General features: G+C 38.9%; 1 protein-coding gene and 1 long non-coding RNA gene across 3 annotated transcripts in view; one reads left to right on the forward strand and one right to left on the reverse strand.

Moving 5' to 3' along the window:
• Positions 1–4,879: 4,879 nt before the first annotated feature.
• LOC140323487 (uncharacterized) lies at positions 4,880–7,056 on the reverse strand. Its single transcript, XR_011919382.1, has 3 exons — positions 6,934–7,056; positions 6,775–6,837; positions 4,880–5,793 (listed from the first exon to the last, which is right to left on the reverse strand). It is a non-coding gene; the product is annotated as an uncharacterized lncRNA (long non-coding RNA).
• Positions 7,057–12,349: 5,293 nt separating this feature from the next.
• Positions 12,350–15,144, forward strand: part of MGAT4B (alpha-1,3-mannosyl-glycoprotein 4-beta-N-acetylglucosaminyltransferase B) — a 258,169-nt gene continuing 255,374 nt past the window's right edge. Inside the window, exon 1 of one of the 2 annotated variants that reach the window (XM_072400585.1) lies at positions 12,350–12,608. In XM_072400585.1, the coding sequence (XP_072256686.1) occupies positions 12,512–12,608 (97 nt within the window). In that variant the 5' untranslated portion in view covers positions 12,350–12,511. The remainder of the gene's footprint in view (positions 12,609–15,144) is intronic. The other variant, XM_072400586.1, reaches the window with a different exon arrangement.

Here is a 15,144-nt window from a genome sequence, read left to right on the forward strand (position 1 = left end):
TAAAATTCCTAAAAAACATAATCTTTACTGAACAGGAAGCTGTTTTTATCTGAGCTTTGGCTTTCCCCTCACTTCCTATCCCTATGACAAGACTTAAAAAAGGAATGAAGGGGTGACAGGTTACCCCATATATAGTGCAGTTAGTGAGTGTTGTCGTATTTGGACAGGATTGTGTTACTGACAGGATGATAAGGGGGAAAATAGTAATATGATCAATTGTCAGGGTAGATTTTTCTTTCCAACAATTTACTAAATGGGGTTATGTGTTTTAAAATGTTTTACTGCAGCTTGGAAAGCACAAAGGGTTTACAGGAACCAACTTACCAGTCCCTAGCTCAGGCGTGGGCAAACTACGGCCCAATACGGTTGTTTCCCTTGCGCCCTTTGGGTGGGTGCCACCCCGAGCAGGGTCAGAAGGACCCAGCTGGTGGGGCGCATCGGCCAGAACCGCAGAAGAGGTGGACGGGCTGTGTCCCTGCACATAACCCGCCCACTCTCCCATCACAGACTTGGATCTGCGATGGGAGAGTGGGTGTGTTTATGCCATCATGACGACATGTTCAGTGGTGTCATGATGGCATAACCCTGCCAAATCTCCCATCAGCCCGGCCTCTCTTTCAAATTTTATTATGTGGCCCCTGATTGAAAAAGTTTGCCCACCCCGGCCCTAGCTGGATCTTTTTTTACTTCCTCTTAGTGGGATCGGGTGCATTAGATCTTGGTGTCCTGCATCACATGCATTTTTGAAGAGAGAGTAAATTGCATTGCTACTGTAGCAAATGTTTCCTCAAATGAATTGTCCACTGCTAATTGGTCCACATGCTGGTATAGTCCCTATGCCTTTTATGCCTGGCTCTTCTTACTTGAAGGCAACAAGGCATATATATTTTCTGAATTTTAATAAAAGGTGGCAGAATTACATTTCTAATAATTCTATTAGCTCCATTTTGTAATTGTTCTAATGGAGCCATGTTTGGCCACACAGAAACAAGAAATACAAGCTTATTCCTCAGACACACGTACAAAATTATTTTGTCAAAACGCATAACGACGAAAGGGAATACCTTTTCCCGAAACCTATACAGGATGCAATCCAACACACATGGAGAGAGTCTTCTGAAACACTGGAGATAATACTTATTTTCACAAACACATGTAATAGAGTACTTTAGAAAACACTTTAAAAACACTCACTGTTTTCCTGAAATACCTTTTCAGAGATATTACAACTTCTGAAACTCATGCTGCTTCCAAACTTCAAATATGGAGTTTACTTCTGTAACAGAGCAAGTACTACTCCACAAATCTATGGAGATAATACTTCTTTAATACACTTACAAGAACCAAGCACTTCTTGTGATGAAGTACTTTTTACAAAAACTTGGAAGAAAAATACAAATAGAGATATGAGTACAGCTTAGTATTTCTGAAAAATTTGCAGAGTACCTTGAGGGATTCTGATTGTGTTGGAAAACAAGTGGGCTATAAGGTAGGTACCAGAAATATTTGCCGTAAATTATTCTGATAAAAACCATAAGACCTGTCATTTAACTCGATTTCTTATTTTAGTTTCCTGCCTTCGAACATTACATGGTAGCTTGCCACAGGAAAGCTGTTTGGCACGGTCTGTAGCAGAGAAAAACAATAATGATTGCCCAAGAAAATACATCTTTGTATTGTATGTTTATGTATATTAGATATAGCACTCAAGATAGGAAGGATGTTTCCATGAAAACATGCTCAAAAAAGATGTGGACAGTAGTAATTTTTGTTCTGTTCCAATACTAGTTTGCAAAAGAACAGGAAGAAACCTAAAAATCAAGCGAAATTTGGTAAAATAATCTGCTTCACAATCATTCTCAGTGATCCTGTTTGGCATTGCATTGTAATGCAACATAATTTAAAATTGACTCCTCCAAAGTTTTTAGAAACTACCTACCCACCTATCCAGAAAACATTTTGTTACACAGCAGATTCGGTAAGACTCTTTTTTTTAGACTAGCAGAGGGTTTCAAGTGTGGTTCCTGCTCCTACACCACTAAACCTGCGGTATAGTGTCTACTTGTGGGAGCCCAATGGGAATGAGTTGAGGCAGCAGTAGGTGATTCAGAACCAATGCTGTGGTATAAGTGTCCATGCTTTCTCTATATGCAGGTCTGAACCTGCTCTAAAGATTATTCACATACTACAAAGATGAAAAGGACACCACAGCTCTGTATTGTTTTGAAACCACCTGTTCATATACATTGTGCAAACCTTAGGAGATCATTTCAGGTTTTCATGAAGGCAAAAAAAAAAAAAAAGTAAGGTGAACATTTCTATTATGCTGTACTTTTATTTATTGACCACCTCCAACTGATTTTAAAAAAAATTCCTGGATCACTACAAACAATATGAAACAATTTTCAAAACAATTTTTTTCTTGCAAACTCAGATCCTGTGGCTTATGTATAAAAACAAGTTTTGCCAGTAAGACTTTTCCATTGGAAACAGTGTTGTTAGCCATAAAGCTGGCTTTTAAGAAGTAGTGGCAGCGTTTGGAAGAGGCTTGTTTTCATCCATTTCCATCTTCATGGATTATAAGAACATCCTTTTTTAAGAGAGCACAGATGCTCAATCCTTGTCAGACTTGGTGGGCTCTATTGCTGGTTATAGGACACTTTCTTTGAGGTCTTGTCCAAGAAAGCTACTTAAGCTAAGTCGGCTTAGTGTTCTTGGGAGTCATGTGAGCAAAGAGTACTTTTTTTCAGGCATATGTTTTCTAGAATTCTGTACCACTGTAGGTTCTCTGCCTGTTTCTTGGTCTTTTGCCTGCCCTGAACTTTTCACTGCTTCTCTACAATTCTTGTTATCCACCTGCCTTGACCTTATGCCTGTTTGACCACAACCAGAATAAATGCAGCCCAAACAAAGAGTTCTGTGCACTGCAGATTACGAGGCACAGCTTCTTTTTCAGGAAGAGCAGTGGCTGTACCAAAGCCTCACAAAAATAAAAATAAAATCCTGTGAGACTAGCAGTTGGAGACGTGCCTTACATCACTGCTGATGAAAAATGGAGGTCCACAAAGATACAAAAAGGTACATTATTTCAGGATACTGCTAAGGCACAGTTAAAATTTTAGGTGTTTCTCAACAGCAAATCTGCACCGTTTTAGTTCACATGCACTTTACATTAAAAAAAAAAAAAAAATTCTTTCAGAAAATGGACTCTGTGAATGTTGGTTTTAAATTCCTTTTTTAGATATAAAATGTAAAACTATAAAAGATATCCTTTAAAAATGCATTTCCGTATTTGAAATCTATGTTTGTGATTTGCATTACTGTACTTAGGAAAAACTGTAGCCAGCCACCTAGAGCTTTATGACATATTAAAAGAATTACAAAAAATAAAAAGATAGCAAAGCTAGGGTTTTTGTGCAGCAAGAAGAATTGTATTGTGAAACAAAGATTTTCAAAATCAAATTCCAGTTAGCATTCAGATTTCACGTACAGAGCTGTGCTTATTTTTGTTCATATAGTTAGTAGTGGAAGAGGTAGCTTAACTGGACAGTAATATCTCTAATATGATGATGAGCATTAACGTCTCCTAACCCGACGCGTTTCGCCATTTGGCTTTAACGGCATGTACAGAGCACGTTATATTGGATTAGTTTGAGACACACTTAAGACGGAAGGTGGTCCATTCCTGATAGCAAAGGTCCAAATTCATTGAAAGGAACAGTTGAATTGGTGGGGGTTGCACTCTTGTACATCGGTGGCTTGTAGTTAAAGCAAAGCTGACATGATTGTCAAATGAATGTGGACTTGCCGTGCCAAGAATTAAAGAACAGCTAGTTCTAGTCCTACAGCCCAAAAGAAGATGGAAATCTTCCAGTTGTCCACATTTTACTTAGGTTTAAAAAAAGTGTGAACAGGATATTAGCTTGGGCACACAATAGGGATCACAAGGCGTGGGTTTCTATTGATGAATCTATGTTTTAGGGTCCTTCATCTCTAGCTCCTTGGCTGCAACTACGACATAGGTCCCAATCCATATCTGTGCCCCCCTAGTGTATCATAAACTCTTTCTGTATGGAATGATCTATTAAAACGGGAAGTTCTATATTCTAGACCTGGGCCTCTCACGTCGATTTTTTTTATAACCCGACATTTGCACCAACCTCACAAGCCTCCACATTCTTGATCTGGAACAGGGAAGATCACCCCAGGGTGAGTGACATTCTTACCAAAGGGGCAATCCTGTCTATGCAAGAATTGGGGATGTCTAGAAACCAAAGAGGCTCCTCCTGGTTGGTTCCTCCTATTTTCAACTACGGGAGTACCTCCGCTCCTTATGTCCGCTGACTAGTATATCAAGATCCCCCACAGCTTTTGAAAATCTTATTTTGCAAGACGGGAAAGTAGCCCATGGAGTTGCTGTCATCTATGATATTTTATCAACGGAGCTCTGAAGTGAACTGCCCCATTTTATTAAATACTGGGAGCGGGAACTTAGACATAGGTTGGAGCCAGATGAGATCCACAAATCTTTTTCTTATGTACATAAATTATCTAGATCAGCCAGGGATCAGGAAAGGAGCTATAGGATCCTTGGCAGATGGTGCAGATGTCCGGTGGACATACACAGATTTTATTCCACACGTCCTCCGAGTGCTGGAAATGACACATATTTGGAGCTCTTGTCCTTCTATTGCAACGTTGTGGGAGAGGATTTTTGCTGTGCACAACAAACCTATGGATGATGACCTGTCTCCACATCCACATATTACTCTACTATTTTTCCTGGCTCTAATAAAGTTATAAAGCGGGGTCTTCTACATCATTTTGTGGTGGCAGGCCATAGAATAATTGCTCGTCATTGGGGTTCTTCAGTAGCCCCTACCATGACGGAATGGATGGTGGAAATGGATTGAAGAAATATCTTCAATGATGTTTTGTATATTGTATAAGCAGCATAAGGCCTTTAGGGTTTGTACATGACGTTTGAAAGGTTTTTATTTTAGTACTATTCATACATTATTTATTTGTGCCATTATGATTCTTCCTCCCCCCCTTTTTTCTGTTTTTGTTTTACTCCTTTGTTTGATGTTATCTTGTTTTGTAAATTGTTAAATCTCAATAAAAATATAATATACATAAAATTAGTGTGAACACTATTGACTGAAATAAAGATGCCCTTTCCATTGATACATAGTGTTTGTATAATGGATCTTTTAGTACAAGCAACAAAATGTGAAGTTTTCAAATTTTTACAACCTGTCTTCCTCCTTTACTAATTCAAGGTTGTAAAATCAGAAATAAATTTATCCAATTAGTTGTCATAGAAAAGCACATGCAAATTTGCACAAATATTTTTGAAAACTTGCATTTGATTTGTACTTTAATAAATTCTCCAAGCCAATCCTATGGCATGGCAATTCAACGATCATCAGGAAATCGTCTGCATCTTGTCTATCTTAGGCATGCTTTGACCTTTATAAATTAGTCTGCCATCTCCACCTCAAAGTATTTATTACCTTAAAAGGGAAAAAACAAATAGGATTGTATATTCCTTTAAAATTTACCAATAAACACAGTTCTCTGCTAACATATTTATCTGCCATATTTACCTACATAATCTCCCAGTTATAGGTCTGATTAAAGTAAACCTACCATCATATTTTGATCATAAAAAAGGGTTGCTATCCAAATTATATAATAACATATAAATGGTAATATTATTCTTAAACATTCTTTGTAGAGGTCTCTTCATGTCACTCGATCTTGCACCTGCACAGTTTGCATGAGGTAGAACTGTGGTAGAAAAATGGAAGAGAAGAGGGAACAACCATGAGTATGAGGGAGACAGTGGGGAAAAAAGAAGGGGGGGGGGGGAGGGGGGGGGGGGGGGGGGGGGGGGGTTGTAGTACGTGTATAATAGAAGAAGGGGGTGTGGGGGTTGTAGTAGGGGGGGGAAAAAAGAAGGGGGGGGGGGGGGTGAGAAATAGAAAAAATGTGAAGCAGACGGAGGGGAAGTTAGGGGGATGTTCTTGATGAAGTAAAAAGAAAAAAGGCTGGTGGGAAGGAAAGAAAGGAAAAAAGATAGTTTTAGCTGTGCCTAGAAGGGCACATAGGCCCTGATTTATTACCCACTCTATGTCTAATGATAACAAAAACATAATGGCAGAACCTACGTGAATCCTTAGTGTGTAGGAAAAAGTTGTGTGTATGTGTAAATATATTTGTGTGTTGAGCCTTCCCATACAGAATGCTCGATTTGGGCAAGTGTCTAATATGTTAATCTTCTTCCATGATGACTGATGTGATGACTTACCAACTCACTTTTTGAACTTTGCACAAAATGTAATGAGGTGGGTAAGAGTGCCATTTTTAACATCAGTGGACATAAAATAAAAGTAATTTTCACTACCTTGAATATACAACTCCACTGTACAACCGTTTGCTTGCAATATGGGTGGCAGTACAAAAGTGGTTCAAAGTGAAGTAAAAGAAACCTGATTTTGGTTTTGTAAATATGTCCTATGAGAAAATATTTCATGTATAATAAACCTATTAGTTTATCAGGAAAAATAAACTTTTTTAAATGACTCAATAATTCCCTGTGTTGGCAAGCCATAGCAGGAAACATTCTTAGCTGAACAATCTTCATAAAAATAAATACGCTGCCAGCCTTGGAACTCTCATTACCAAGCCACTAACATGTATTTTCACAAATGGGCCTAGAGATGGTCCTTACTAAAATGTATTGTTAGTACATATTGCATCAAATGTTACCTTTCCAAAGCAGTTTCAAATGTACCAGAAAACAAATATGTACCCACAGCAGTGGATTGATTTCTATGGAGAGAAAAATGATGCACTGTATGGACAGTTGAAAAAAAAAAAACACACAGTAATAGACAGTAGTCTGAAATTTAAAAAAAAATTAATTACTTGTTGTTTGTTTGACTGAATATGACAAAATGCATCAATACCCTATGGAGGATAAACTTATTACCTGAAAGAGAACAACAAAAGCATAAATGTCATGTAATGTTTGCACAAACTTCATCATTTAGCCAATTTATTACTTTCAGTGTCCTTAGTGAGTTGTAATAGATCTTGTTGTAACCCATGATACTATGTCCAGAATCATTGCTGGACCATTTTTTGTTTTTTACCTGAATAACAAATAAAAGTTAATGTTTACATAATTACAATCCATCAATAGGTAACAATAGAAGCTTGCACAAATGTATTGCATATGTTTTTGTTGTAGGAAAATGCCCAATGTGACCAGCAGACTAATAATTCTGTACAGGGCCAAAATTTCTCCAACTTGCTTAACCTGGTCCAAAATATCGATAAACAGGTAGAACAGGGCAATGTGTAAAAAATGAATAAATGAAAGAGGGCTGCTGGGGCCCATCAGTTTGCAAAACTATAGCAGAAAGTAGGCAGAATGGCTAACCCTTCCACCAAAAATACAAAGCTAAAAACAAATATTATTGTCTGTGCAAAACATTGGTTTTGAATATAAAACGTATAACAGATTATATTTTTCTCATATTTCTGGGTTTACTTACCTTTTGCTATAACCTCACACATATGGTCTTACATTGGAGAAATTGCTACTGTTTGCTCTGGTTCCACCAGGGTGAATGTTTGATCCTTTTTATCCACTCTTCTTTTTGGGAACTTATGTAAACATTCATCCATTTTTTGCTTGGTTTTATGGTCGCAGCTCAAATCAGAATGAGACAGATCATACTGCAGGTTAGGTCCAACATTACGGATAACTGAAATCTGAATAAAACTGCTGTCTTCTGTAAGTCACAGTGAGTTTGGTTTTCCTTTCGAAAAGAGCTTTAGAACAACTTTTTTTCTAAAATATTTGATTCATCAGGACTGGATTTAGTCAGTTCTGTTTTTTGTCTTGTTGTCGAAGTAAGACTTTTTATATGGCTTGATGTGACAAATATTTGACTTTTTTTAAGAATTGCACATTTTTTGATTTTGGAGGGTCACGGTTTTGCCTCTTGAGCAGACAATCCAGTAAAGTCCTGAAAAGTTTGTGTTCATTCAATGGGTAGATGGAAGTAATGGAAATAGAAACCCCAATTTTACGCTACCAACTGACTCCCACCAGATTCTGTAATAAGGATTTGCTTTTAGGTGCACGGAACTTAATAAAACAACACTTTCCTGAAACTGTGACAACCAAAATTTACTAAGAAAAAAAAATGAACATTAGGCTTCTTCAGATAGAAAGGCTGCAACCACTGCAGAGCATTCACATAAATGGGAGAACTTTTGTGTCAGTATGCATTTTTGAAAGAAGGATAAATATTCCAACCATGCCACCAATCCAAGACAAGTTTTCTCGAAGCTTTGTTAATAAAAAGGCTGCTATGGCCAGTTTTATCCAACAAACAGGTTTTATGTGCATTTTTTGGAAGGGGCATGCTTGATGGGTTGTTTCGGATGGACTGGCCGGTAGAGGTAAGGACACTTCACTATCCCCCTTTGCACCTGTCATGTGGGGGTAAAAAGGAATTTGTACTGAGCACAAGGGGAAATGTTTGCTTACCAAGACAGAAAATAAAAAAGGGATCATTGGTATTCTCACCTAGACCATGGTCTGTGGGTGATGAGCAGCAGTTTCTCTTCTCGTTATTTCCATGTGAAATTAAGAAAATAATATAATAATAATGGAAAAAAGGGATGTTAAATGGTAATAATATTTTATTTTTTTATAATTTTCTGTTTTTACAAACCTATTGGGTTTATTTTGGATCCCTTTACTCAGAATGGAAAGAAAGCTCATCATATTTCTAAAATAAACGGAAAAGCAAACATCTTTTGTATCACACTTATTTAACTGGGTTGATCTGCTGGTACATTGTACTTAAATTCAACCTAACAATGCTCCTCCTTCAAAAAAAGTCCTCAATACCAGCTCTGTGCACCGACTGTGCACCATGCGAGTGCTGCGTGTGGACACTTATTATTTGCTAGCGGATCGAGTTTTAATAAAGATGAGGTGGGGGGTGATATCTGATGTCTGCGGTAGTTTACATATTTTTTGGTGGGAGAGTTGTCATTTTAAGTGAGCTCAGATCCATCAAACAATCAGAAAAAAAGATTTGCAGCAAATGGACGTTGTTCTGGCCAAATAATCTATGACACTTACTTAGTGGCTAGGCACTGATCACTTTTGGGGCAATGGTATCCATACTTGCTATACTGCAGGATGTTGAAACTATTTTTCCCCTGGGGGTATATTTATTTAAAACCACCTAAAATATAATAAATTGAATGGAAAGTAGAGTATGTCCATACATTCCTCTATATTGTAGTTGAGATTGTGCAGCACTGCTATTCCTGTGATGCCATGCAAAGAGATATCAAAAACGAGTGTAGCACACTGGCCTTTGAAGCGCTAGGTCCCAGATTCGAATCTTGGCCAGGACACTATCTGCAAGTTTGCAGGTTCTCCCCGTGTTTGTATGGGTTTACTGCCACTATCCAAAAACATGCAGTTAGGTTAGTTGGCTTCCCCCCAAAATTGTGCTTAGATTGTATAATGACATATGACTACTGTAGGGACATTAGATTGTAAGACCCTTTGAGGGACACCTAATGATATGACGATAGACTTTGTACAGCACTGGGTAATATGTTGGTGCTATTAAAATACTGTGTAATAATAACAATATTGAAATGAAAGAATGATGGCTGAGCAACAGGCCACTAGGTAGGACGAGTACCAAATGGTGTCAGGATGTCTTGAAAAATGTTTTAAAGTTATAAGGCCCTAACAATCAGCTAAAAAAATAAAAACACGCTACTAAACAGGCTGAATAAAAGAACATCAGAATCTGTGTTAGCCAGTCAGAAATTGCTTTTTGTTTAGCAGTAGGGATAAGAAAATCTGCCCAAATTTGATTCAATTTGATTCATGTAATGAACGCAATTCAAGATATGCATTGAAGGCTATGGCTGCCAACTTTTCTATCTGACATCAAATACAATGAACATACTATTGTTACCAAAATTGCAAAGAATGGTGGGATTGGGGGGAACTGTAGGCACATTTGTCAAAAGAAAAAATGTTCTGTAAATATATTCAGAGTAATGGTTAGTAGTGATGAATATCATTCTGCAATTCATCCACTAGGTGGGGCTGTGCTTGTCATTTATTTTAATTTGAAGACCACAGAAACTAGTTGGTATTATTAGACGTTTTAAAAAAAAAATCACTATTGTGCCATTGTAGTGTACAGTCTGCTTCTGCATTTTGAAAACTAAACAAATAAAATAAAAAAGAAGAAACTTTCATACTTTGTTGAGATACGATCTCCCCTCCTTTCCTGTAGCCATGTTGGCTGAGGGTGTCCCCTCCATCATTTATTGGGCACACGGAATTTGTTGTAGGAGCGCAAGCTTCACAAGGAGAGCTGAGAATGTACTCAAAAATCTAAAATCAATCTACATTAAGTGATTTTCAGGTTTTATTTTAGTGCTCTGTAAAATAATCCAAATCTAGCAGAATCCCCCAAATTCAGCGTAAGCACAAATATTAAATCATTGACAATAATTTAACATCATCCACCAGATCCTTACAATTACAGGTAGCCTCAGAGGTAAGAACATCCGACATACAGACGACTCTTAGATACGAACGGGGAAAGGCTTCATTGGGGGGAGTTTGCAAAAGAAATCCTTTTTTAAACACAGCTGAGGATGTGGCTGATCTTAGGAGCTGAGCTGTTCTGCAACATCTTGTAACTCTTTAATGACCAAGACAAACTCTGCAGTTGTTTCTCCTTTTATATAAAAGCACAGCTTGCTCCAGAAGTTATTGAATGTCTAGGGTCCATAAAGTTTTTTTTTTTAAATATTGTACCTTTTCCAATTTACATACAAATTCAACTTAAGAACAAACCTACAGTCTCTATCTCTTATGTAACCCAGGGACTACCTGTATATAAACTACTCAAAACCCAGCAAAAATAACTCTCCAGATAAACAGAATTCACCAAATTAAAGAGGAACTAAACTCAAAATCCCCTAAAACACAAAAAACACACTAACCTTCAATCCCGCAGGGAAGTCCAATACATCCGGAGGTGTCTTCCAACAGGTCCCGCGTTGTCCTGGCATCCATCTTCAGGGCAGTGCTCTGGGCACCGCCATCTTCGCCTCTTCTTCCTGGTTCAACAACAGAATTTTTACTTTACATAAAAGAGTTACCTACCCTTTTATGTAAAGTGAAATTTCTGAGTTTAGGTACGATTTAACCCCCCAGCGGTAATCCCGAGTGTGACTCGGGGTGTATTTTACATACAAAGAGCGTTAATCCCAAGTCACACTCGGGGTCGCTTTTAACTAAAAAAAACCCACTTAACTTGTTCTGTCGCTGTCCCCCGTCCCCGCAGGTCCTGGGGACACATCCTCCTCCTCCAATCTCCAGCCGGGAAGTGCAGAAACGATCTACGGGGTTTCCCAGTGACAATTACCGTATTTTTCGGACTATAAGACGCACTTTTTCTTCCCCAAAACTGGGGGGGAAAAGTGGGTGCGTCTTATACACCGAATACACGTTAAATATACCGGTAATTAAAAAAAATCATACTCACCCATGTATCCCCTTCTAATCACTCTGTGTCAGAGTGATTAGAAGGGGATACATTGACACAGAGTGATTTTTTAGTATTTTGTTCAGAATCTTTTTTTTCTAGGTTTTTCTCCTTTAAAATTGGGTGCGTCTTATAGGCCGGAGCGTCTTATAGTCCGAAAAATACGGTATATATGTTACTATACATTACATGTTTAAATTTTTTATTTTTTAACAGTATTTTGTGTTTTGTTAAAGTTTAATAATAAATGTATTAAATATCAGTAAGTTATTTACAGCCTACAATGAAAAATACATTTCCATGCAAAAAATTATCCCACATTTTGCATGGAAATTTGGACGGCATTAGACCGCTAGGAAGGTTAGGTGTCTTACAGCAGCTTTTAGCTGCTTCAAAATGAAAGGCCCCCAGCAATCAGATCAGACCCCCAATAATAAACTCCACCAGAAAACAAAGGGTTAAATGTCCTACATGCAGCATTAGCACAGTAAGGTCAAAAGTCACCCCCCCCCCCCCTCTCAGAATTAAAACTCTCTCCCAAGGTAGAATAAAACAACCTGTCCCCATGCAGCACTCACCCCACACAGGCAGCGAGTGAATGGAAAGATTTGTGGCAGCACAATCTGACAGAACAAACAGCTCCTCCCTGCTCGGTGTGCTGTCAGATTGTGCTACCCTGTTTTATCATATCATGCTACCAGCAGACACAGCTGACCGATGACGTCATTGCCCCGCCCACTGAAGGGTAGCACAGTTCGTCGGCTGTGTCTGTGTTATTCGGGAGCAGCGTGTTAGAGGAGCGATAGAGGGGTACACCGGCCACCTTTCACCCCCCGATCCCCGGACATGCAGCCGCCCCCGCCCAGGCTGAGGAGCAGCAGGAGGAGGAGATGAGGCTCCGCAATGGCACTTTCCTGACTCTGCTCGCTTTCTGCTTCTGCATCTTCCTCTCCCTATCCTGGTACACGGCTTTCAGCGGGCAGAAAGGTGAGCAGCCCTCACCCCATGTCATGAGCCCTATGAAGGTCATTTGGGGTTACTCTGATTGTCACTATCGTACGGCCGAGCTATGTCTGCCACTGGTGTTAGAGAGTTCGGTGCTGAATAACCCTGGAAGTGCCTGGTGTGCCCATTATGAGATGTGTGACATTCATAACATCCAGCCTGAGATGTGTGCCCATCATGAAGTGTGTGACAATCATAAGATGTGTGCCCATCCTGAGATGTGTGCCCATCATGAGGTTGTGCCCAGCCTGAGGTGTGTGACCTAGTACCCTGGTATAGGTGATGGTAGTTGTAGGGGATTGTGCCCAGGTTGTGATGGTGACTTGCCAGTGGCAGCACAATATGCTGACTCTTCTAGGATTTCCACATATTGTTAGCTTGTTGTCATCAGTGATCATGGTGGCAGTGCCAAGTATCCCTAGGTCCTATTCACCCCATTATCTACAAGTAGTGATGTTGTCATCTCCTAACACCACTGACAGCTAGGATTTGATGTCAGCAACCCTGGGCATGCATGCCAATACAGCTGGATCTTAGGGTTGAGCTTTTGGCATCACCTGGCATGATTGATGTGAGATGTGCCCAAGTTCTGATGTTGTCAGTCTGTCATTATTAATTGCCTAGCGCTGCACATATCAAAGTTATGATGTTGTCAGTCCCTGGCATAATTGTCATGCCTGCTGGATACAGCTAGGTTGTAGTGTTGTCACCTTCCGATTCGATTAGGGAGAATGATGGGTATATTCAAGTTCTGATGTTGGCATTTTTTGTAAAAAATGACAGAAGTACTTGGCATTTACAGAATGTTTAATGATGTGCTTCCAGCAGGAGGGGGTGGATTAATTGGAATTTTAGTATTTTATAAGGGGTACAGCTGTGTGGTCAGGTAGTCTGTATTGTACATTCAGCACCTTTACAAGAATCTGGCATCACCACGGTGCAAGAAAAACATGGTATTAATTATTGTATGAGCTATGTGCAATGTGTAACAATCATATACCTATTCTAAATGTATGACTTTATTGATTTGTTTATAAAGCAAATGTTTTGCAATAGAGCATTTATCATTGTATCGACCTAACCTCATTTAATCTTGTGTTTAGTTTGCCATTGTCTAATCCTGAAATGTGCGTCCAGTCAGCACTATCCCGTATCTACCTATCCCTGGTATTTGTTTAATTTGTACCCTGCCCTGTTTTGGCAGGTGTGCTCTGATTATGACATATATCTGTGCTTTATGTGGATGCTGGCTCTGTAGCAGGGAGCCGATTCATATGCAAACTTGTCTCAGAATTGCGTTTAATATTTTACAATCCGCAGATTTTTACTTAAAATTCCTAATTAGCCATGAATTACATCTGTGTGATCTGTGATGTTAACACTGCGTTCACACATTACCTCCTGTGTTATTTTAGGATTAGCTTTCAGTGATCTAAGTGTGAGTTGAAGGCGTTACATTCGCTTCTTTTTGTGACACTGAATATGGAGATTTTTCATTCTTTTTTTTATTTGGGTATTTGTAAAACTTTTTAAAGCAATTCTACCCCAAACTGTAACTGTGGATTCTGGTAAGTGGATTTACCTACGGGTGTCTTATTTATTTCAGTGGCACAACCTTCCTACTGGAGGTCCTAGTATATCTGCCATCTCCTTCCAGTTTTTATTATTGAACAGGATTTATATAGCGGCAACATATTACGCAGTGCTGTACGGTAAATAGGGGTTGAAAATGACAGACGAATACAGACTAACACAAGAGCAGAGGACCCTGCCCCGAAGAGCTTACAATCTAGAAGATGGGGGAATTAACACTCAATAGGTGTAGTCTTACTACTTTTGCTGCATAATGAGACATTTTACTACTCTTCTGCATTGTGCATGATGTTGAATACATTATGTCAAAAATAAAAATACCAGAAAAAAATCTCATTATGGCCCCGGCAGGCACAAAGGTTTAGGAACTTGGGTGCAGAGATTTTCTCAAATGAGTTCCCTAGAGATATAGAAAGCCGCTGTTCTGTTCAGCAGTATCTACCCACATCGTAATGATTGAGCTGACCATTTAAATCCTGCCATTGTTTTAGAACTGTATGGTGGTTTATTCCTTACGATGATTCTTCCTTCCTTGTGATGATTTCTACACAGCTAGACAGGAAATAATAAAAGATATATATATACAGCTCCGTGATGTAGAAGCTATTCTTATTCCTAAACCAGAAATGCTTTGCTTTGGAATTTTTGTTCCCTATGTTATTCTTCGAGTCCCTTCAGCACAGCTAGCTGTTACTCTCTGGGCCTTGTCATGCATCACCGAGCTGGCTCCAGTCTCTCACTCATTGATTGCAATACCTGCCTCCGCATCTCATAACCTTGTTTTTTTTCACCTGTCATTGTGTGTGCTCTATGTAAGTCTACATTTGGCTGGAAGGGAACGAGAAACAAGCTGCTGTATGTTAAATTTAGACAATGACATTCTCAGATGTTTGTCTTCTTTCATCCAGAATATCTATTACATTTA

The sequence above is a fragment of the Pyxicephalus adspersus genome, chromosome 2, assembly GCF_032062135.1.
Source record: "Pyxicephalus adspersus chromosome 2, UCB_Pads_2.0, whole genome shotgun sequence".
Classification (NCBI taxonomy): domain Eukaryota; kingdom Metazoa; phylum Chordata; class Amphibia; order Anura; family Pyxicephalidae; genus Pyxicephalus; species Pyxicephalus adspersus.